Genomic DNA, 22,283 nt, shown 5'->3' on the forward strand with positions numbered 1-22,283 from the left:
AGGCTCTGTTCTATCAGCAGATGGATTGGGGACAGTAGAAGGGGAGGATCAGAGAAGACAGGATCAAACAGCCTTTTTACACAGTGCGGAGGATTAACCCCTTAGGTCCCACAGTGAGTATAACAAGCATGCTTTGCTACATCTACAGACTGATTGTACTGTTGTGGGTTTAGTAACACTCTAAGCTCTATTACTAGTGGAAGCCACACTACAGCATGAAGGCACCTCTGATAAGTGTGGTCCCCAACTGTAAACGGAGCTTTCCTGACTACAGGAAGATATACGAGTACAGACAGACAGCAGGCTCACCTGGAGGCAACCTATTCCTCGAAGGAGAAGCAGGGCCAGATCTCTTTTGGCCCTACTTCTGTGTATCACAGGAGTGCACTTAGCTGGGCACTCCTGTGGCGTGTTTTCTGCTGACAGCGGGCTAAAACCTGCCCTCAACTGACATCACAAAGCTGGTCCAGGCTTTGCAAGGATCCAGCCATATTGTCAGGATCCACCCAGAAACCTAACCAGCATTTGGCTCAGCCTCTAAGCATGCTGCTCAGGGCCTGAGCCGCTCCCTCCACAGCCCAGCACTGCAGGGAGTACTGGAGGGACAGAGAAGAGAGCCGGCGACTGACAGAGAATGATAGCAGTGTTTCATCGCTCAGTTCTCTGTCTTAGAAGTGGTGGCGTACAGATGACGCATCGAACCGATGCTGCATCCATCTAGGCGAGTATGACTCTTTTTTTGTTTCTGTTTTTCAATGCTACAGAAACACACCAGAAGCCCAGACTTTGTCTTTACAGGACAACTAAAGACTTCCAGTATGTCTGCAGCAAAACTGAAGAAGATGACAGCTGCTCCGATTCATCTGAAACTGGCGAAAAAAGGAGAAAGGTGCACAGGACAAAAGGGGTCCCCAGCACACTGGCCCTGTCAACCCGCCAGAGTGAGCAAGGTGACATGGTCTTGAGAAGAGGAGATTAAGGGGGGATATGATCTCCATGTATATTACATAAGGGGGGGATATGATCTCCATGTATAATACATAAGGGGGGATATAATCTCCATGTATAATACATAAGGGGGATATGATCTCCATGTATAATACATAAGGGGGGATATGATCTCCATGTATAATACATAAGGGGGGGATATGATCTCCATGTATAATACATAACGGGGGATATGATCTCCATGTATAATACATAAGGGGGGGATATGATCTCCATGTATAATACATAAGGGGGGGATATGATCTCCATGTATAATACATAAGGGGGGGATATGATCTCCATGTATAATACATAAGGGGGGATATGATCTCCGTGTATAATACATAAGGGGGGATATGATCTCCATGTATAATACATAAGGGGGGATATGATCTCCATGTATAATACATAAGGGGGGATATGATCTCCATGTATAATACATAATGGGGGGTATGATCTCCATGTATAATACATAAGGGGGATATGATCTCCATGTATAATACATAAGGGGGGATATGATCGCCGTATATAATACATAAGGGGGGATATGATCACCATGTATAATACATAGATCTCCATGTATAATACATAAGGGGGGGATATGATCTCCATGTATAATACATAAGGGGGGGATATGATCTCCATGTATAATACATAAGGGGGGATATGATCTCCATGTATAATACATAAGGGGGATATGATCTCCATGCATAATACATAAGGGGGGGTATGATCTCCATGTATAATACATAAGGGGGATATGATCTCCATGTATAATACATAAGGGGGATATGATCTCCATGTATAATACATAAGGGGGGGATATGATCTCCATGTATAATACATAAGGGGGGGACATGATCTCCATGTATAATACATAAGGGGGGATATGATCACTATGTATAATACATAAGGGGGATATGATCTCCATGTATAATACATAAGGGGGATATGATCTCCATGTATAATACATAAGGGGGGATATGATCTCCATGTATAATACATAAGGGGGATATGATCTCCATGTATAATACATAAGGGGGGATATGATCTCCATGTATAATACATAAGGGGGATATGATCTCCATGTATAATACATAAGGGGGGATATGATCTCCATGTATAATACATAAGGGGGGATATGATCTCCATGTATAATACATAAGGGGGGATATGATCTCCATGTATAATACATAAGGGGGATATGATCTCCATGTATAATACATAAGGGGGATATGATCTCCATGTATAATACATAAGGGGGGATATGATCTCCATGTATAATACATAAGGGGGATATGATCTCCATGTATAATACATAAGGGGGGATATGATCTCCATGTATAATACATAAGGGGGATATGATCTCCATGTATAATACATAAGGGGGGATATGATCTCCATGTATAATACATAAGGGGGGATATGATCTCCATGTATAATACATAAGGGGGATATGATCTCCATGTATAATACATAAGGGGGGATATGATCTCCATGTATAATACATAAGGGGGGATATGATCTCCATGTATAATACATAAGGGGGATATGATCTCCATGTTTAATACATAAGGGGGATATGATCTCCATGTATAAGACATAAGGGGGGATATGATCTCCATGTATAATACATAAGGGGGATATGATCTCCATGTATAATACATAAGGGGGATATGATCACCATGTATAATACATAAGGGGGGGTATGATCTCCATGTATAAGACATAAGGGGGGATATGATCTCCATGTATAATACATAAGGGGGATATGATCTCCATGTATAATACATAAGGGGGGATATGATCTCCATGTATAATACATAAGGGGGGGACATGATCTCCATGTATAATACATAAGGGGGGATATGATCACTATGTATAATACATAAGGGGGGATATGATCTCCATGTATAATACATAAGGGGGATATGATCTCCATGTATAATACATAAGGGGGATATGATCTCCATGTATAATACATAAGGGGGGATATGATCTCCATGTATAATACATAAGGGGGGATATGATCTCCATGTATAATACATAAGGGGGATATGATCTCCATGTTTAATACATAAGGGGGATATGATCTCCATGTATAATACATAAGGGGGGGTATGATCTCCATGTATAAGACATAAGGGGGGATATGATCTCCATGTATAATACATAAGGGGGATATGATCTCCATGTATAATACATAAGGGGGATATGATCACCATGTATAATACATAAGGGGGGGTATGATCTCCATGTATAATACATAAGGGGGATATGATCTCCATGTATAATACATAAGGGGGGGATATGATCTCCATGTAGAATACATAAGGGGGGGATATGATCTCCATGTAGAATACATAAGGGGGGGATATGATCTCCATGTATAATACATAATGGGGGGTATGATCTCCATGTATAATACATAAGGGGGGGATATGATCTCCATGTATAATACATAAGGGGGGATATGATCTCCATGTATCATACATAAGGGGGGATATGATCTCCATGTATAATACATAAGGGGGGATATGATCACCATGTATAATACATAAGGGGGATATGATCTCCATGTATAATACATAAGGGGGGATATGATCTCCATGTATAATACATAAGGGGGGATATGATCTCCATGTATAATACATAAGGGGGATATGATCTCCATGTATAATACATAAGGGGGTATGATCTCCATGTATAATACATAAGGGGGGATATGATCTCCATGTATAATACATAAGGGGGGATATGATCTCCATGTATAATACATAAGGGGGGGATATGATCACCATGTATAATACATAAGGGGGGATATGATCTCCATCTATAAATACATCAGTGGTTCATATAGTGAACTTGGTGTAGAGTTATTCCCCCTGAGGTCATCACAGAGGACAAGGGGGTGCTCTTTACGTCTGGAGGAAAAGAAATGTAATCTCCAAACACGGAAAGGTTTCTTCACAGTGAGAGCTGTGAAAACGTGGAATAGACTCCCTCAAGAGTTGGTTCTGGCCAGCTCAGTGGATTGCTTTAAAAAAGTCCCTGGATCCAGGGAATATCCGATTGCCTCTCGGGGGATCAGGAAGGAATTTTTTTCCCAGCAGGAGCAAATTGGATCGTGCTTTGCTGGGTTTTTTACCTTCCTCTGGATCAACTGTGGGTGTAGGATTATAACTTTTTTTTTTTTTTTTTTTAATGGTTGAACTGGATGGACTTTTGTCTTTTTTCAGCCAGACTAACTATGTAAGGGTCACTTTAAAAAATTTTAGTATCGAAGAGTTAACAGCATGGTATAATAGTTTAAAAAAATCCTTTTATGGTTTTCTATATATCCCCAGTTTATAAAGAAAAAGAGTGATGTCTGGCATTTATCAGGTTCCATTACCTTGGAGATTTCATATTGCAGCCAGCAGACACACAGCTCCATCTTCTGTTGTCCCTGGAACAAGGACATTGCAAATTGGAAGACGTTCTGTATGAAGCGTTCACCTTCCTTACATTGACCGATCTGCTGCCTCCCTCTGCTCACTGTGTTGAGGTGACCGACCGTACTGACCCCGGCCAGGGGTGGCTCGATTGAAGTCAACAACCTCTCACTGGCTGACATGTGATCAAAGAGGGAGAGCTCATCCAGGGCCAGGTATAGACAGGTTGGAGGAGGCCGAGGGCCACAGGGGACACCCAGGAACTGCAGGAAGGACAGCATCAACTGGAACTTCATTGCTGGGCTGGTGATTCTGAACATAGATGGTCCAAGGTCATCAAAGAGGACCTGTAACAGGAAATGGCCCGTGAGCAGAATACAGACAAAGATTCATACAGGGGGTTGATTTACTAAAACTGGAGAGTGCAAAATCTGGTGCAGATATGTATAGAAACCAATCAGCTTTCAAGGTTTTTTGTCAATGCTTTATTGAATAAGCTGAAGTTAGAAGCTGATTGGTTACCATGCACAGCTGCAACAAATTTTGCACTCTCCAGGTTTAGTGCATCATCCCCATTCTCCGTTCACTTCAAATGTCTTACTGCTTTATGCTATGTTTATTAAAACCCTTCTGTGGACAAAACATAACCCCCCTTCCGCCCCCGACCTCTAATACACCCTGCATGGGCTTTTATCCTCGCTACGTGAGACAAGATATACTCGCCTAAATCCAATGTTCAAGTCCATTGCCAGCACTGGGTTCTGCAAATCCAGCACTGCAGATGTGCCCATGCCAACAGGCCCCTGACAGTAGTGGTGCACCGAAATGAAAGTTCTGGTGCCAAAACCAAAAATTCAAAATGCAATTGGCCGAAAACTGAAACCGAAATGCGTAGTTTTTAAAAATGAATATATATTTTTTGGGAAAAAATACACTTTGATTAAAAAAAAAAGAAAAAAAAAACAAAATATATACCCCAATTTTTCTATAAAATATGTAAGAGGATGTTACGGCGAGTAAATAGATACCAAACATCTCACCGAAATGCGTAGTTTTTAAACGTGAATATATATTTTTTGGGGAAAAATACACTTTGATTAAAAAAAACAACACAATATATACTCCAATTTTTTTGTAAAATATGTAAGAGGATAATACGGCGAGTAAATAGATACCCAACATCTCACGCTTTAAAATTGCGCACGCTCTTGGAATGACTTGAAACTACGGCACTTAAAAATCTCCATGGGTGATGCTTTAAAAATTTCTACAGGTTAGCAGTGTAAAGTTACAGAGGAGGTCTACTGCGAGAATTATTGCTCTTGCCCCGACGTTCGTGGCGATACCTCACGTGTGTGGTTTGAACACCATTTACATATGTGGGCATGACCTATGTCTGTGTTCACCACTATGTGCGAGCACGGGGGGGCAGGGGCATTTAAGCATTAAATACATTTTAAAAAAAAGCTTAGTTTTTTGTTCTTTTTTGAACGGTCCCTTTAAAAAAAAAATTTTAATCCCTTTTATTCTTATCACAAGAAATGCATGCATCCCTTGTGATAGAACTAATTAGTGACAGGTCCTCTTTAAGGAGAGATGTGGGGTCAATAAGACCCCACATCTCTCCTCTGCAATGTAAAGCATTGGGTAAAAAAAAAGCATTGATCTAGCGCTTAAAAAAAAAAAAAATTTGCCGGAACCGGAAGTGACATGGCTCCGGTCCTCCAAGAGCATAGAGATGAGTGGAGGCCATCTTTCCTTCACTCATCTCTATGCCCAGCGCCGGGATCGTTCAATGGTTTCTCAGGTGAGGCTGAGAACTACCGCAAGTAAAAAAATGTGCATTTATTATTTTTGGCTGCCGGAGCCTGGAAACCATTGCACCAGAGATCGCACTGCCACACGGCCTGTGCTGGCCAAGCTCCTCCACTCCATACATAATATTTTATATACAGTCAGGTCCATAAATATTGGGACATTGACACAATTCTAACATTTTTGGCTCTATACACCACCACAATGGATTTGAAATGAAACAAACAAGATGTGCTTTAACTGCAGACTGTCACCTTTAATTTGAGGGTATTTACATCCAAATCAGGTGAACGGTGTAGGAATTACAACAGTTTGCATATGTGCCTCCCACTTGTTAAGGGACCAAAAGTAATGGGACAGAATAATAATCATAAATCAAACTTTCACTTTTCAATACTTGGTTGCAAATCCTTTGCAGTCAATTACAGCCTGAAGTGTGGAACGCATAGACATCACCAGACGCTGGGTTTCATCCCTGGTGATGCTCTGCCAGGCCTCTACTGCAACTGTCTTCAGTTCCTGCTTGTTCTTGGGGCATTTTCCCTTCAGTTTTGTCTTCAGCAAGTGAAATGCTCAATCGGATTCAGGTCAGGTGATGGACTTGGCCATTGCAGAACATTCCACTTCTTTGGTGTCTTTTGCAGTCTGCTTTGGGTCATTGTCCATCTGCACTGTGAACCGTCCAATGAGTTGTGAAGCATTTGGCTGAATATGAGCCGATAATATTCCCGAAACACTTCACAATTCATCCGGCTGCTTCTGTCAGCAGTCACATCATCAATAAATACAAGAGAAGCAGTTCCATTGGCAGCCATACATGCCCACGCCATGACACTACCACCACCATGATCACTGATGAGGTGGTATGCGATGGACCATGAGCAGTTCCTTCTCCATACTCTTCTCTTCCCATCACTCTGGTACAAGTTGATGTCGGTCTCATCTGTCCATAGGATGTTGTTCCAGAACTGTGAAGGCTTTTTTACATGTTGTTTGGCAAACTCTAATCTGGCCTTCCTGTTTTTGAGGCTCACCAATGGTTTCCATCTTGTGGTGAACCCTCTGTATTCACTCTGGTGAAGTCTTCTCTTGATTGGTGACTTTGACACACATACACCTACCTCCTGGAGAGTGTTCTTGATCTGGCCAACTGTTGTGAAGGGTGTTTTCTTCACCAGGGAAAGAATTCTTTGGTCATCCACCACAGTTGTTTTCCATGGTCTTCCGGGTCTTTTGGTGTTGCTGAGCTCACCGGTGCGTTCCTTCTTTTTAAGAATGTTCCAAAGAGTTGTTTTGGCCACGCCTAATGTTTTTGCTATCTCTCTGATGGGTTTGTTTTGTTTTTTTCAGCCTAATGATGGCTTCACTGATAGTGACAGCTCTTTGGATCTCATCTTGAGAGTTGACAGCAACAGATTCCAAATGCAAATAGCACACTTGAAATGAACTCTGGACCTTTTATCTGCTCATTGTAATTGGGATAATGAGGGAATAACACACACCTGGCCATGGAACAGCAGAGAAGTCAATTGTCCCATTACTTTTGGTCCTTTAACAAGTGGGAGGCACCTATGCAAACTGTTGTAATTCCTACACCGTTCACCTGATTTGGATGTAAATACCCTCAAATTAAAGCTGACAGTCTGAAGTTAAAGCACATTTTGTTCGTTTCATTTCAAATCCATTGTGGTGGTGTATAGAGCCAAAAATGTTAGAATTGTGTCGATGTCCCAATATTTATGGACCTGACTGTAGCTGCTAAGGAAGGAACAAAAGCAAATACTACAGAGCGTCACTTGAGTGACTGCTTAGAGTCTGCTGGGGCTGTAGAAGGCAGACCCCAGCAGCCATCTTTTTCTTCTTTTGGATGTCTACACAAGGGGGGATTTTACAGAAAACTAACATGACTAAGCAGCACTGAATGAACATATAATCTAACAGGAAGATTGGTGGTAAAATGACCTGTCTGCCGACAGGGTCTCTTTTTTTTTTTTTTTTTTTTTTTTTTTTGGTACTGTGTCACATTTGGGAGATTTTCCCTGATTTCTGTCCACAGGAACTGAGAGGAAATCTCTTCAATATTAGGTCTCAGTTCACACTGATGCAGATACAGGAAAATCTGCGATCCTTGTGCATTTCCCATATCACATTGCAAATGCGCTGTGTTTTGTGATCTGCCGTGGGTGTCAATTCAAAGTTAATGACACCCCAAAAGCAGGTCGCAAAGGTAAAAAACAACCATGCGATCCGGTTCCAGTACGACTCAAAAAAAAGGTGCCTGCAGGTCTTTGGTGTGATGAGGTGCAAATTGGAACCCAATCAAAATAGGCTGAAATGGCACCGCACAGAATCACACGTGAATTGCACAGGAATGCGGTGCGATTCACATACAGTTCATAGTGTGAACACAGGATAAATCTAACCAGTTAGGGACACAGACGGCAATAAACCCCTGAGAGGGGTTTCAACACTTCCCCACTCAAAAAAAAAAAAAAAAACCCTAACCCCCGGTTCACATCTATGCGGGTGGTGCCGCTGCGGATCCGCACAAAAATCCGTGCAGCCGCACCACCCGCACAGAGAATTGCGGACCCTCGGGCGGGTGTCATTACTTCTAATGGCACGCCGCCCGCACTGGGAAATGCAACCGTACTGGGAACCGAGGATCCTGCGCGAGCTGCGTTTTCCAAAGTATTATTATTATTATACAGTATTTATATGGCGCCAAAAAGTTTGTACATTATAGTGGGGGGGACAGAACATGAGACAAGACAGTAACAAAACCATACATGAGGGGTTCGAGGGCCCTGGTCCTTGGAGCTTACAATCTAGGAGGGAGGGGAAGGTGGTACAGGAGGAGATGGCAGTGGGGGATGGAGTGGTAGGAGGAGTGGAGGAGATCGGCTGTTAGGTGAGGGCAGGGTAGGCTTCCCTGAAGAGATGGGTTTTCAGGGTGAAGGGAGTGTAAAGTAGGGCAAAGTAGTGCAGGGACTTCTTTCACCGCATGTCACGGGCACGGCAGTCCATTCAAAAGAATGGGCTCTCGTGCCCGAGCAAAACGCAGCCCGCACGGCCGCATAGATGTGAACCGGGGGTAAGAGAGGACTCTTTCACACTGGCAGCCAGGGAAAAACAGCTAAAAACATGCGGCTGAGCTACAGTTTTATTTTCCCCCAGCTCATCCACTGCAGATGGATTTTAACCATTAGCCGCCCGGCCAATGGCCGTTTGGCGGCTTCAGATGTGTCTCTCCATTCCGGGTGCACGCCATTTGGCGTGCTCCCGCACATGCGCCGTTTGCACTAATGCAGAGCGGCGCAGCAGTGCGATCTGTCAGCGGCCGTGCACCTCGGACACGGCCGATGACAGATCCAAGTACCGGCTCCCGTTGCTGGTACCATGTGACCTGCTGTGACCAATCACAGCAGGTCACATGACAGTTGTATACAATGGATGGCTTCATTCATGATGCCATCCATTGTATACTAGTGCCTAGCTGTGAATGGTCACAGCTAATCACATGCACATGTCATGTGATTAGCTGTGACCAAATCACAGCTAAGCACAAAAAAAAAAAAAAAAAAAAAAGCTGAATGAATCGATTTCATTCAGGTAAATGCTTGCTTATAGCAAAGTAATTCTTTGCTATGAGCAAATTGTGTAAAAAAAAAAATACTGATCACTTCCCCAAAGTAGTACAATGTTACTATGGTAACATTGCACTACTTTGGTTAAAGTAAAATATGAAAAAAAAATCTTAAAAAAAATAAAAAAAAATGTAATAAAAAATTAAATATAATAAAAAAATTAAAAAAAATTAAAAAAATATATATATATTTTTTTTATACTGTCACCAGTCAGTATCCCTGATCACCGCCATGCCAGTTATATGATGACGCTGTACTGCACTGGTGACAGTATGTAAAAAAAAAAATAGTGAAAATAAATTTTTTCATTTTTTCATTTTCCAAAAAATTATGACAAAAAAATACAACTTCATAAAACTCGCCATGAATCTTATTAAGTACGTCGGACTGTCTACTCTGCAAAAAGGGGTCATTTGGGGGATATCTGTACTGTTCTGACATTTGGGGATATCTGTACTGTCCTGACATTTGGGGGATATCTGTACTGTCCTGACATTTGGGGGATATCTGTACTGTTCTGACATTTGGGGGATATCTGTACTGTCCTGACATTTGGGGGATATCTGTACTGTTCTGACATTTGGGGGATATCTGTACCGTCCTGACATTTGGGGGATATCTGTACTGTTCTGACATTCTTGGACCTCAAGAAATTAGATTGGCTGTCAGTACTTCAGGATTGATCAATATTCAGATCTATCCCATAGTTTGTGAACTCTATAACTTTCCTACAAACTAAAAAATACATCCTAATTTGGGTTATTTTCACCAAAGACATGTAGCAGAATACATCTCGGCCTACATTTATGAAGAACAATTATTTATTTGTAAACTTTTATAACAGAAACAAAGAAAAATGTGTTTTTTTTTTTTTAATTTTTTGGTCTTTTTTTGTTAATTTAGCAAAAAATAAAAACTCCAGCGATGATTAAATACCACTAAAAGAAAGCTCTAGTTGTGTGAAGAAAATGATAAAATTTTAGTCCAATGTTGTATGACCGCGCAATTGTCATTCAAAGTGTGAGAGCGCTGAAACCTGAAAAATGGCCTGGGCAGGAAGGTGTAAAATTGCCCGGTATTGAAACGGTTAAGAGGGCGGTAAGCATTACTATCAGTGTGAAAGAGCCCTACATACATACATGTTCTGAAATCTGCAGCGCAATAATGGAGGGCGGAGTCATCTTTTAAATAAAGTCCTTTACCCGATGACTGGGAACTCCCTCACCTGTCTCTCGGGATCCTCGCAGTCTTCCTCCGTCTGCTTCTTATCCGGATCCGCTCGCCATGGTAAGAAATGTCTAGCCTCCCGCGCACACTCCATGTCCAGCCAGATCCTATGACGGGGAAGACTCTTGTCTTTTATATCAAGCTCCTCCTCCACGTCATCCTCGTCCTCCTCCCCTGAAAACACACGCCATCGACAACTGATCATTGAGGAGTTCCCCTTTAAAGATCCTGCTTTTATCACAAAGCATTCCCAAAATTACCACTTTACATGTTGGAAAGCAAAAGACGAGGTGCAAAGCAGGTCATGGAGAATCACCAGAGAACCATTCCTGCCCTTTCCCTGCCCAGCTTCCATCAGAAGCCTTTGTAAAGCTATAAGGCTCCATGTACACTGCAGCTGATTAACTGACGTTTAGGAGCTTTTCTGCGTTTTTTTTCAGCAGCCCCTGAACTCTCCCTAATGTCCTCCTCTGTGTCCGTGTACACAGCGTCCTTTACAGGCAGTTGAGTTTACAGTCGTTTTTTTGAACGCAACAAACTTGCGTTCAGGAGTAGATTTTATCAGCGTTTTTTTTTCTTTTTTTTTCTTTTTTAACTCTTCCATTTCCAGATGCTGTCCAGAGCCTTTTTTCATCATGAAAAATGCATGCAAAGCGTTTTTCCAGTACTCAGATGGACCCGGTACATCGTACTTTGAGGTTTCGCATGAAATAAAATCTGTTAGACATTGCTGCAATAATTTCTGCACAGAAATGAGCCGGAACACATCCAAACACCACAAAAAAAAAAAAAAAAAAAAAGACAGCTAATCTCAACACATACTGCTCTCTCTGCTTCTGCTCTCTCTATTTCTTTCAAAATGTCTGAAATAGTTAATACTTTACTGTTTTTCAGTGCATTCTGGGCATTTTACCAGCGTTTCAAGCACTAAACGCTTGTAAACGTGTCTAACCACGTTTATAAGCGTTTGCATTTAGAAGCGTTTTTTTAACTGTTCTATGTCCAGAGCCTTTTTTCATCATCAGAAATGCATGCAAAGCGTTTTCCATGTATTCAAATGGACCCGGTACACCAGCGCAGTCAGTTCCAGGTTTTACGTGAAGGAAACAATGGTAGAACGTGCCGCATTATGCTCATGATGGGATCCATAGTGAATACAACCAGAGAAGACAGGTCATCTCCACACATACTGCTCTCTCTGCTTCTGCTCTCTCTATTTCTCTCAAAATGTCTGAAATAGTTAATTTTTTACTGTTTTTCAGCCTGTTCAATTAACCACTTCCAGTCCGGACACTTTCACCCCCTTCCAGTCCGGACACTTTCCCCCCCTTCCAGTCCGGACGCTTCCCCCCCTTCCAGTCTGGACGCTTCCCCCCCTTCCAGTCCGGACGCTTCCCCCCCTTCCAGTCCGGACACTTTCCCCCCCTTCCAGTCCGGACACTTTCCCCCCCTTCCAGTCCGGACACTTTCCCCCCCTTCCAGTCCGGACACTTTCCCCCCCTTCCAGTCCGGACACTTTCCCCCCCCTTCCAGTCCGGACACTTTCCCCCCCTTCCAGTCCGGACACTTTCAGCCCCTTCCAGTCCGGACACTTTCACCCCCTTCCAGTCCGGACACTTTCACCCCCTTCCAGTCCGGACACTTTCCCCCCCTTCCAGTCCGGACACTTTCCCCCCCTTCCAGTCCGGACACTTTCCCCCCCTTCCAGTCCGGACACTTTCCCCCCCCCTTCCAGTCCGGACACTTTCCCCCCCCTTCCAGTCCGGACACTTTCCCCCCCTTCCAGTCCGGACACTTTCCCCCCCTTCCAGTCCGGACACTTTCACCCCCTTCCAGTCCGGACACTTTCACCCCCTTCCAGTCCGGACACTTTCCCCCCCTTCCAGTCCGGACACTTTCTCCCCCTTCCAGTCCGGACACTTTCCCCCCCTTCCAGTCCGGACACAGTGCATTCTGTGCATTTCGGAAGGTCTCCTGAGGTAATCTTTAAAAAACGCTTCTAAACACAAATGCTCATAAACGCGCATAAATGCGGTATGAAAACGCGGCTAAACTGACATTTTTTAACCAACGTTTTCCAGCAGTCAGTTTCCATCATTCAGAAGTGTTTTCCAAACTTCCCGTGTACATGGAGCCTAAGAGCCACATTTAGGCTTCATGAGCGCTGGCCATTTAGTCCTGGATGCATGAGACTCTGGTGTTTAGGTGCAGAGAGAGGCTACAGGGGCACCGTTCAACCCTACAAAGCTCTGAGGGCCTGAAAGCTACACCCAGGGACAAATGCTCATAATGCAGACTGCTCGTGTTCTAGGCATTCATTTCTGGATGCATAGGGGGCTAGTTACCAAAACTGGTGCAGCTCTGCATAGAAACCAATCAGCTTCCAGGTTTGCCCCAAAAGGCATCTTGCTGACGAAACACATTGGGTGGAGCCTTTTGCTAACGTCACCACACTTCACCACGTTCCATGAAGTATTTGTGGATGACGGTCTGGTACATTTATTTACAGGCGCATTTTGCAATTTTTGGATTACAATAAAGCTTTTAAGAGGTTTTTGTCTTTTTTACTTTTCATGGTGGATATGGTGACACTCAGTTTACATATGTATGAGTGAGGGTGTTCCTGGGTTCCATTGAGGGTGACTTGGGACGCCCTGAGAGGTCATATAAACGCTTTAAGACCACTCTTCAGTCTAAGAGGGTCATGGGAAGTTGGTAAGACGCCATCCTTATATCACCTTGGTTGTTTGATCGTGTTGGTGGCACATTTGTGCAGGATTATGAAACCCCAATTCTTCTCCAATGCCTGTATCACTCTAGATGGGACTGCTTTTGGACTTGTTTTGTTTTCAAGTAATGTGTTAATTAGTAACAGAGAAGCACTTTAACCACTTCCTGTCCGGACACTGTACCCGTATGAATTTTTTAGCATTTTTTTGAGACAGATAAAGCTTTATTTTGGTGGTATTTATTTACCACTGGGATTTTTATTTTGTTTTTGCTATATAAATGAAAAAGTCCCAAAAATTTTTTAAAAAGTGTTTTTCTTATAAAATTCTACAAATAAATAATATTTCATCATAAATGTGGGCCAAAATTTATTCCGTTATCTTTTTAGAAAAAGAAAAAAAAAACTCAAATTAGTTTATAACCAAAAATTATAATTTTTAAACTTTTTTTTTACATTTATATTTTATTTTTTTACATACTGTCATCCTAGCACCATGATGACACTGTACTACTTGTGGAGGGTGATTATGTTTTTTTTTTTTTTTACACCGATTCCTTTTACACCCATAAAGGCTGTAAAAGCAATCATTTCTCCTCTCTGGCTGCATTCTTGCAGCCATTGAGAACTACTGTGTGAGCTGTGATTGGTCACAGCTTGTCACATGGTACAAGGCTGTTGTGAATGGCCTTGTACCATGTGACCTCTATGATCTTTCACACGTAGTAAGCAATGATGTCAGAAGTGACATCTTGCTTACTACTCTGCATGTGATCACGGTTTGGCCAATCAGTGATCACATGATCGGGGCCTTGTACAGAGGTCCCGTACGACGATCGGTGTTTCGCTGTGTCCGGAGGACACAGCGGGCATCGGATCGCAGTGCTGCGCGCTCCCCGGCACAAGCAGGGGGCGGAGAGGCCATTTATAAACAGCCACCCAACCCTGCACTGCCACCGTCCGGCCATTTATATACAACGGCCGGACAGGAAGTGGTTAATTGCTGCATATGTGCAGATAGACATGTAAGAAAACATTGAAGACCAAATCAAGAAATTCAATCTACTAGAAAGGTACGGTAAGATTACCCAAGTTATTGACGACCACCCAGCCTCCTCTTTCTTGCTGGCGCATCCATGAGCTCCAACCCTTTGCCCCCTTTTCTCCAAATCGAGGTTCACCGCTGTCCCAAAAAGGCTCAAAAAACTCCACCTAAAAAAAGGACAGGAGACAAAAGTTCTAATCACCACAGTGCTCTACATCAATGTCTCTCAGCTCCGGTTTCCCAGTGCCCAGACAACAGCTTATGGCACAACGGGGGGGCAGGAAGATTGTCGATCGTGATCAAAGGAGAGGTCTTTGACAGCAGTGTTCATTATTTTCCGTCAAATGCCATTTTAGTTTTAGTCATCTGAATCATTTTAGTATTGGTCATATTTTAGTCAACTAAAATCCAATGGGGTTAGTTACATTGTAATCAGGGTGGATAAAAATCAATGAATTTTTTTTTTTTTTTAAAAAAAAAAAAAAAAAAAAAAAAAAAAAAAAAAAAAATCGGATTTTTTTGATTTAAATCGGATTTTTTTGATTTAAATCGGATTTTTTTGATTTAAATCGGATTTTTTTGAATAAAATGCTTTTTGAGGAAAATATATTACCATCCAAAGGTTATTCCATCATGAAATAAAGATTAGTTTGTTAATTATGTAGAATAAGGCTGTGTATGTTTAATTTTTGGTAAATAAATTCCATGAATCCATTCACAATGTCGCTCTCCAGAGGTTTCTGTAAGATTATTGGGCAGTTTCTCTGCCTACAAGATATTATCACAGATGTTGGTTTACTTTTGCAGTTCTCAAAACTGAATGTGACTCAGCGGAGATCACAGGCCTCTTCACAGCAAAAATGTTATAACATGAACAGAGTTAAGAAAAAGACCTTCATCCTAACTTCTACAAACCTATGAATACAGAATCAACCCCTTCAGTGCCAAGGTGCAAGAAGTTCAGTGAATAGAATAGAAACAATATTTTTCTGATTGTTTGGAGCGGAATAGATCTGCACAAGAAGAAAGTGAAACGAAGTGTGAGGGGGAGGGGCCGACAGTGCGAGGAGGGAGGGGCCGACAGTGCGAGGAGGAAGGGGCCGACAGTGCGAGGAGGAGGGAGGGGCCGACAGTGCGAGGAGGAGGGAGGGGCCGACAGTGCGAGGAGGAGGGAGGGGCCGACAGTGTGAGGAGGAAGGGGCCGACAGTAGGATGAGGAAGGGGCTGACAGTGCGAGGAGGAAGGGGCCGACAGTGCGAGGAGGAGGGAGGGGCCGACAGTGCGAGGAGGAGGGAGGGGCCGACAGTGCGAGGAGGAGGGAGGGGCCGACAGTGTGAGGAGGGAGGGGCCGACAGTGCGAGGAGGGAGGGGCCGACAGTGCGAGGAGGGAGGGGCCGACAGTGTGAGGAGGAGGGAGAGGCTGACAGTGTGAGGAGGAAGGGGCCGACAGTCTAAGTGTCTTAAAATATATATATTTTGTTTAGCCAAATTAGATAACAAACATGGATGTTTAAGCGAATACCATATGCTGGAATGTTATTGTTTCAGTTGAATAAATCTATTTAAATTGTTATTATTAAGGTAATGATTATTTTTCTCCTTCCTAAGTACAACAGAAAAGTTGTCCAAATATGAATGATTAACCTATTAAACTGGAGATAAAAAAACTAATATGAAAAGTTATTCTAAAAATCTTCATTTACTTGTATATTACAGTTATACCGGCAAGAATTAGTCTTTATGTAGAAAACTAGGATTTACATCCAGCCTGACTGACTAGTGATTTACATCAAATCCACCCTGATTATTTAAGCATTTCTGAACTCTCTATATACTCCTGGAGTAAAAATCTAATATCTTATAATTTACGGTATTACCCCCCCGGTTCACATCTATGCGGCCGTGTGGGCCACGTTTTGCTCGGGCACGAGAGCCCATTCATTTGAATGGACTCCCGTGCCCATGACACGCAGGGAAGAAGTCCCTGCACTACTTTGGAAAACGCAGCCCGCACGGGAACCTCGGTTCCCAGTAAGGTTGCGTTTTCCAGTGCGGGCGGTGTGCCATTACAACTAATGGCACCCGCCCACGGTTACACATTTCTTTGTGCGGGTGGTGCAGCTGCACGGATTTTCGTGCGGATCCGCAGCGGCACCACCCGCACAGATGTGAACCTAGGGTCAGGTTTGAACATGCACTACAGAAACAGATTTAGGTGATGTGATATACAACATCTTTATAACAGAGCTACAATATATAAAAGTATAATGATAGTAATGTGTGTGAATGGTGTGGGACATTGGAATGTAAGCTCTGCTCGTGCAGAGACTGGTGTGACTGGTTTAGTGTTTTCTGTACAACACTTTGGAATGTGTAAGCACTATATAAATGTATATTGATAGTGTGTGACTGTGGGAGGACAATAGAGTGCAAGCTCCTTGTGACGAACTGTCCCTTTGTGATAACATTTTGCCGTTTCAGTTTTCTCCCCTTTGTAAAGCTGTTTTGTAGACAGACATTCTACACGGTTTGTTTAGAGAAATGTGACCTTGTAGTCACTTAAAATAGAGTTCATACTGTATTGTTGTGTTGTAGGGTTTTGTTGTGGGTGGGGAAAACCCACTGCCAGGCTGTCTGGTGGGGCTGAAGGGGGCGGAGATTACGGCCAGGATGTGCTGTATATACTGAGCTGTGTTTAATAAAGATGGAGTCATTTTCACCCTACACGAAGTTCCGACTCGTGGTTTGGGATAGCAGGGAAGGATTGGTTTTGAGCTCTAATACCTGCCTTGGCAGAGCACTGGAAGACTTACAGGACAAGGGGACCATTGGCTGAGACGCGTCGCTCCGCACGAGGAAGCCCAGGCGGAACGGTTCCCCCACACTCCTCTAGTGTACAGATTGGTGTGCTCTCAGTACTGCAGTGTGGTATATGTCAGAGATATATAAATGTATAATAGTTTGTGACACTGGAGGTGGGGGGGGGGGGGGGCATTAGAGTGTAAGCTCCTCTGGTACCGAGACAGATGTGACTGGCTCAAGGTTCTCTGTACAGCCCTCTAGTAAAAGGTCAGAATTTTCAGCAAAAGGCATGGAAGTATTTCTGGAAGCCAATCTCACGATCAGGTGATGGCTGTCAATGTTTCACATTCATTCCTCATCTGTCACTGCACACTCACACAACTGACAGATCCTGGAACAATGCAATGCAGGGATAAGTCCCAATCATGATGACTTGGCAGAGGCAGTGTGTGAATGTGACACACAGAGAAATGAAAGAAAGATAAAATTAACCAGAAATGTTACAGTAATCTTTGTTTTTGTGAATTTCTGGAACCTCTGGGACTGGAAAACCTACAACCTAAAGGCGAGACTGCAGACAAGCAAGAAAATACACAGGTCACATACATATAGGACCTACCTTAACCTCCCAAAACATTTGTAATTCTGCTACGTCGGTCTCATGTGTCACACACCAACACCCCATGAGGTGGTATAAGGGTCCCCAGTGCTGCAGCTCTTCACTCAGCACCCAGTAATGCACTGTGGCTGGAAGTATCTGAGACTCCTCCATACCTGCTTGGCTGTGCTGCATGACTGGCTGCAGCCCCACTCACAGGGGTGGATTTATTAAAAGCAAATGGATTGTGCCCTCTAAGTGCATTTGCTCCCGAACTTAGTAACTTAGTGACTTCCACGATCCAATCATGCGCAAGCAAAAATGTTTTGGGTTTTTTTTTCATTTTCCTTGCATGTGATTGGAAAAGTTGGACCTCATTTACTAAGCTCTGAAGCAACACACTTGCAAAGTACACAGTCTATTTGCCATTAGTAAATCAATCCCACAGTGTCCATGTGCTGACAGTGCGGTTGGCAGGTAGAGCTCCTCCATCCCATTTGCTCAGACCTGGCTGGTTGGTTGGGCATCGCACATACTGCTCAGGTCGGCCCTGACATGGTCAGCTTTACTTGATAAATGTGCCATCACTGTGTCTCAGAGGTGCCATTGCTATCAATCTGCCAACATGAAGCGATCAGACATGGCTAGAAAGAGACTGCTGTCCTTAACCTATCTTCATGCTTCCCCTGACCTTAGCCTAAACCTCATGCTTCCATGTGCAATCGCCCTGTCCGAGCCTCCATTGCTACCGACTGGCCAGCATGAACCAGACATGGCTAGAAAAAGACCCCCCAGTGACCCCCAGCCTATAATTCAAACTTCACAGCACAGTTACACATGCATTATGATGTGAGATTTTCCAGGGAACTGCAGAAGGTGGCATACTCTTCAATGTTTGCAGAATGCTGAGAGGTAAGTCTCTCTGTTCATGGACAGGGGGTCCTGCCAGGTAGGTTGTATGGGGCTCCATAATTTCCAGTGAAGGATCTTCCCCTGCTTTGAAGGGAAGGAAACCCCACAAGTTCCTGGTTGAGCCTCTGGAGTCACCATCTTACTCAATGAATGAAGAAATGGCGTGACTCATTGGGGGTTGATTTTCCAGGGAACTGCAGAAGGTGGCATACTCTTCAATGTTTGCAGAATGCTGAGAGGTAAGTCTCTCTGTTCATGGACAGGGGGTCCTGCCAGGTAGGTTGTATGGGGCTCCATGGTTTCCAATGGAGGTTCTGCCCACACACATAGCTGGGAAGGAAACCCCACAAATTCCTGGTTGAGCCTCTGGAGTCACCATCTTACTCAATGGATGAAGAAATGGCGTGACTCATTGGGGTTGATTTTCCAGGGAACTGCAGACAGTGGCATACTCTTCAATGCAAGCATTGAAGAGTATGCCAGAGAGGTAAGTCTCTCTGTTCAGGGACAGGGGGTCCTGCCAGGTAGGTTGTATGGGGCTCCATGATTTCCAGTGAAGGCTCTGCCCACGCTGCATAGAAGGGAAGAAAACCCCACAAGTTCCTGGTTGAGCCTCTGGAGTCACCATCTGAAGAAATGGCGTGACTCATTGGGGTTGATTTTCCAGGGAACTGCAAAAGGTGGCATACTCTTCAATGTTTGCAGAATGCTGAGAGGTAAGTCTCTCTGTTCAGGGACAGGGGGTCCTGCCAGGTAGGTTGTATGGGGCTCCATAATTTCCAGTGAAGGATCTTCCCCTGCTTTGAAGGGAAGGAAACCCCACAAGTTCCTGGTTGAGCCTCTGGAGTCACCATCTTACTCAATGAATGAAGAAATGGCGTGACTCATTGGGGGTTGATTTTCCAGGGAACTGCAGAAGGTGGCATACTCTTCAATGCTTGCAGAACGCTGAGAGGTAAGTCTCTCTGTTCAGGGACAGGGGGTCTTGCCAGGTAGGTTTTATGGGGCTCCATGGTTTCCAATGGAGGCTCTGCCCACACACATAGAAGGGAAGGAAACCCCACAAGTTCCTGGTTGAGCCTCTGGAGTCACCATCTGCTCAATGAATGAAGAAATGGCGTGACTCATTGGGGGTTGATTTACTAAAGGCACATAGAGTGTGCACTTTGCAAGTGCAGTTGCTCCAGAGCTTAGTAAATGAGGTAAAACTTCACTTTGTAAGGAATACCTAATTACGTGCAAGGAAAAAAAAAAAAAAAAAGTAATTTTTGCTAGCACATGATTGGATGATGGAAATTAGCAGAGCTTCCCCTCATTTACTAAGCTATGAAGCAACTACACTTGCAAAGTGCACAGTCTATTTGCCTTAAACCACTTCCCATCCGGTCCATGTACATAAAGAGCCAGACGGGAGCAGTGCAGGAGTGGGTTGCCGTTCATAAACAGCACCCGCTTTTACAGCCTGTGCGTGCTCCCCGGGAGCGCGTGGCACCACAATCCGCTGCCCGCTGTGTCCGGAGGACACCAATCACTGTATGGGACCTATGTGCGAGGTCCCGATCATGTGATCACTGATTGGCCAGTCAGTGATCACATGAAGAGTAGTAAGCAACATGTCACTTCTGACATCATTGCTTACTACTAGTGAAATCTGTGAAGGATCACAGAGGTCACATGGTACAAGACTATTCACAACAGCCTTGTACCATGTGACAAGCTGTGACAAATCACAGCTCACACAGTATTTCTCAATGGCTGCAAGAATGCAGCCAGAGAGAAGGAGAAATGATTGCTTTTACAGCCTTTATGGGTGTAAAAGCAATCAGTGTAAAAAAAAAAAAAAATCTTAATTGCCCCCCACAAGTAGTACAGTGTCACTATGATGACACTGTACTGCTAGGGTGACAGTATGTTAAAAAAAAAATAATAATATAAAAAATAAATACAAATGTAAACAAAATTTGGAAAAATAATTTTTGGTTATAAACCAATTTGGGTTATTTTGTTTTTACTAAAAAGATAACTGAATAAAGTTTGGCCAAGATTTATGAGAAAGATTATTTATTTGCAAACTTTTATAAGAAAACATTTTTTTTCAAAAACTTTGGACTTTTTCATTTATATAGCAAATAAAATAAAAATCCCAGTGCTGAATAAATATCACCAAATAAAGTTTTATCTTCTCACAAAAATGCTACAAAATGTATATGGGTACAGTGTTGCATGACCACGTAATTGTCATTCAAAGTGTGATAGCGCTGAAAGCTGAAAATTTGCCTGTGCAGAAGGGGGTGAAAGTGTCTGGACTTGAAGTGGTTAATAAACCAACCCCTCTGTGTGAGGTCCCAATCATGTGATCACTGATTGGCCAATAAGTGATCACATGAAGAGTAGTAAGCAAGATGTCACTTCTGACATCATTGCTTACGACTAGTGAAATCTGTGAATGATCACCGAGATCACATGGTACAAGTAGAGTATTTCTCAATGGCTGCAAGAATGCAGCCAGAGAGAAGGAGAAATTATTGCTTTTACAGCCTTTATGGGTGTAAAAGCAATTACTGTAAAAAAAAAAAAAAAATCTTAATTGCACGCCACAGGTGTCACTATGACACTGTACTGCTAGGGTGACAGTATGTTTAAAAAAAAAAAAAATAATAATATTATAATATATATATATATATATATATATATATATATATAAATAAAATATAAAAAATAAAAGAAAAATGTAAAGAAAAATTGAAAAAATAATAATTTTTGGTTATAAACCAATTTGGGTTTTATTTTACTAAAAAGATAACTGAATAAAGTTTGGCCAAAACTTATGAAGAAAGATTATTTATATAGCAAATAAAATAAAAATCCCAATGGTGAATAAATACCACCAAAATAAAGTTATGTCTGTCTCAAAAAATGCTAATACATTCATATGGGTACAGTGTTGCATGACCGCGCATTTGTCATTCAAACTGTGATAGCGCTGAAAGCTGAAAATTGGCCTGGACTGGAAGGGGGGGAAAGTGTCCGGGCTGGAAGGGGGGGAAAGTGTCCGGGCTGGAAGGGGGGGGAAAGTGTCCGGGCTGGA

At 43.0% G+C, this 22,283-nt stretch overlaps 1 protein-coding gene across 1 annotated transcript in view; it reads right to left on the reverse strand.

Moving 5' to 3' along the window:
* NRDE2 (NRDE-2, necessary for RNA interference, domain containing) overlaps nt 1–15,123 on the reverse strand; it is a 39,962-nt gene extending 24,839 nt beyond the window's left edge. The window contains exons 1-3 of the mRNA XM_089661660.1: nt 14,927–15,123; nt 11,109–11,284; nt 4,382–4,768 (exon numbers count right to left, since the gene is read on the reverse strand). Coding sequence (XP_089517786.1) covers nt 4,382–4,768; nt 11,109–11,284; nt 14,927–14,972 — 609 coding nt within the window. The 5' untranslated portion in view covers nt 14,973–15,123. The remainder of the gene's footprint in view (nt 1–4,381; nt 4,769–11,108; nt 11,285–14,926) is intronic.
* Nucleotides 15,124–22,283: the final 7,160 nt, after the last annotated feature.

This window comes from Staurois parvus, unplaced genomic scaffold (assembly GCF_062004578.1).
Source record: "Staurois parvus isolate SC_StPar_1 unplaced genomic scaffold, SC_StPar_1.0 ptg001362l, whole genome shotgun sequence".
NCBI lineage: Eukaryota > Metazoa > Chordata > Amphibia > Anura > Ranidae > Staurois > Staurois parvus.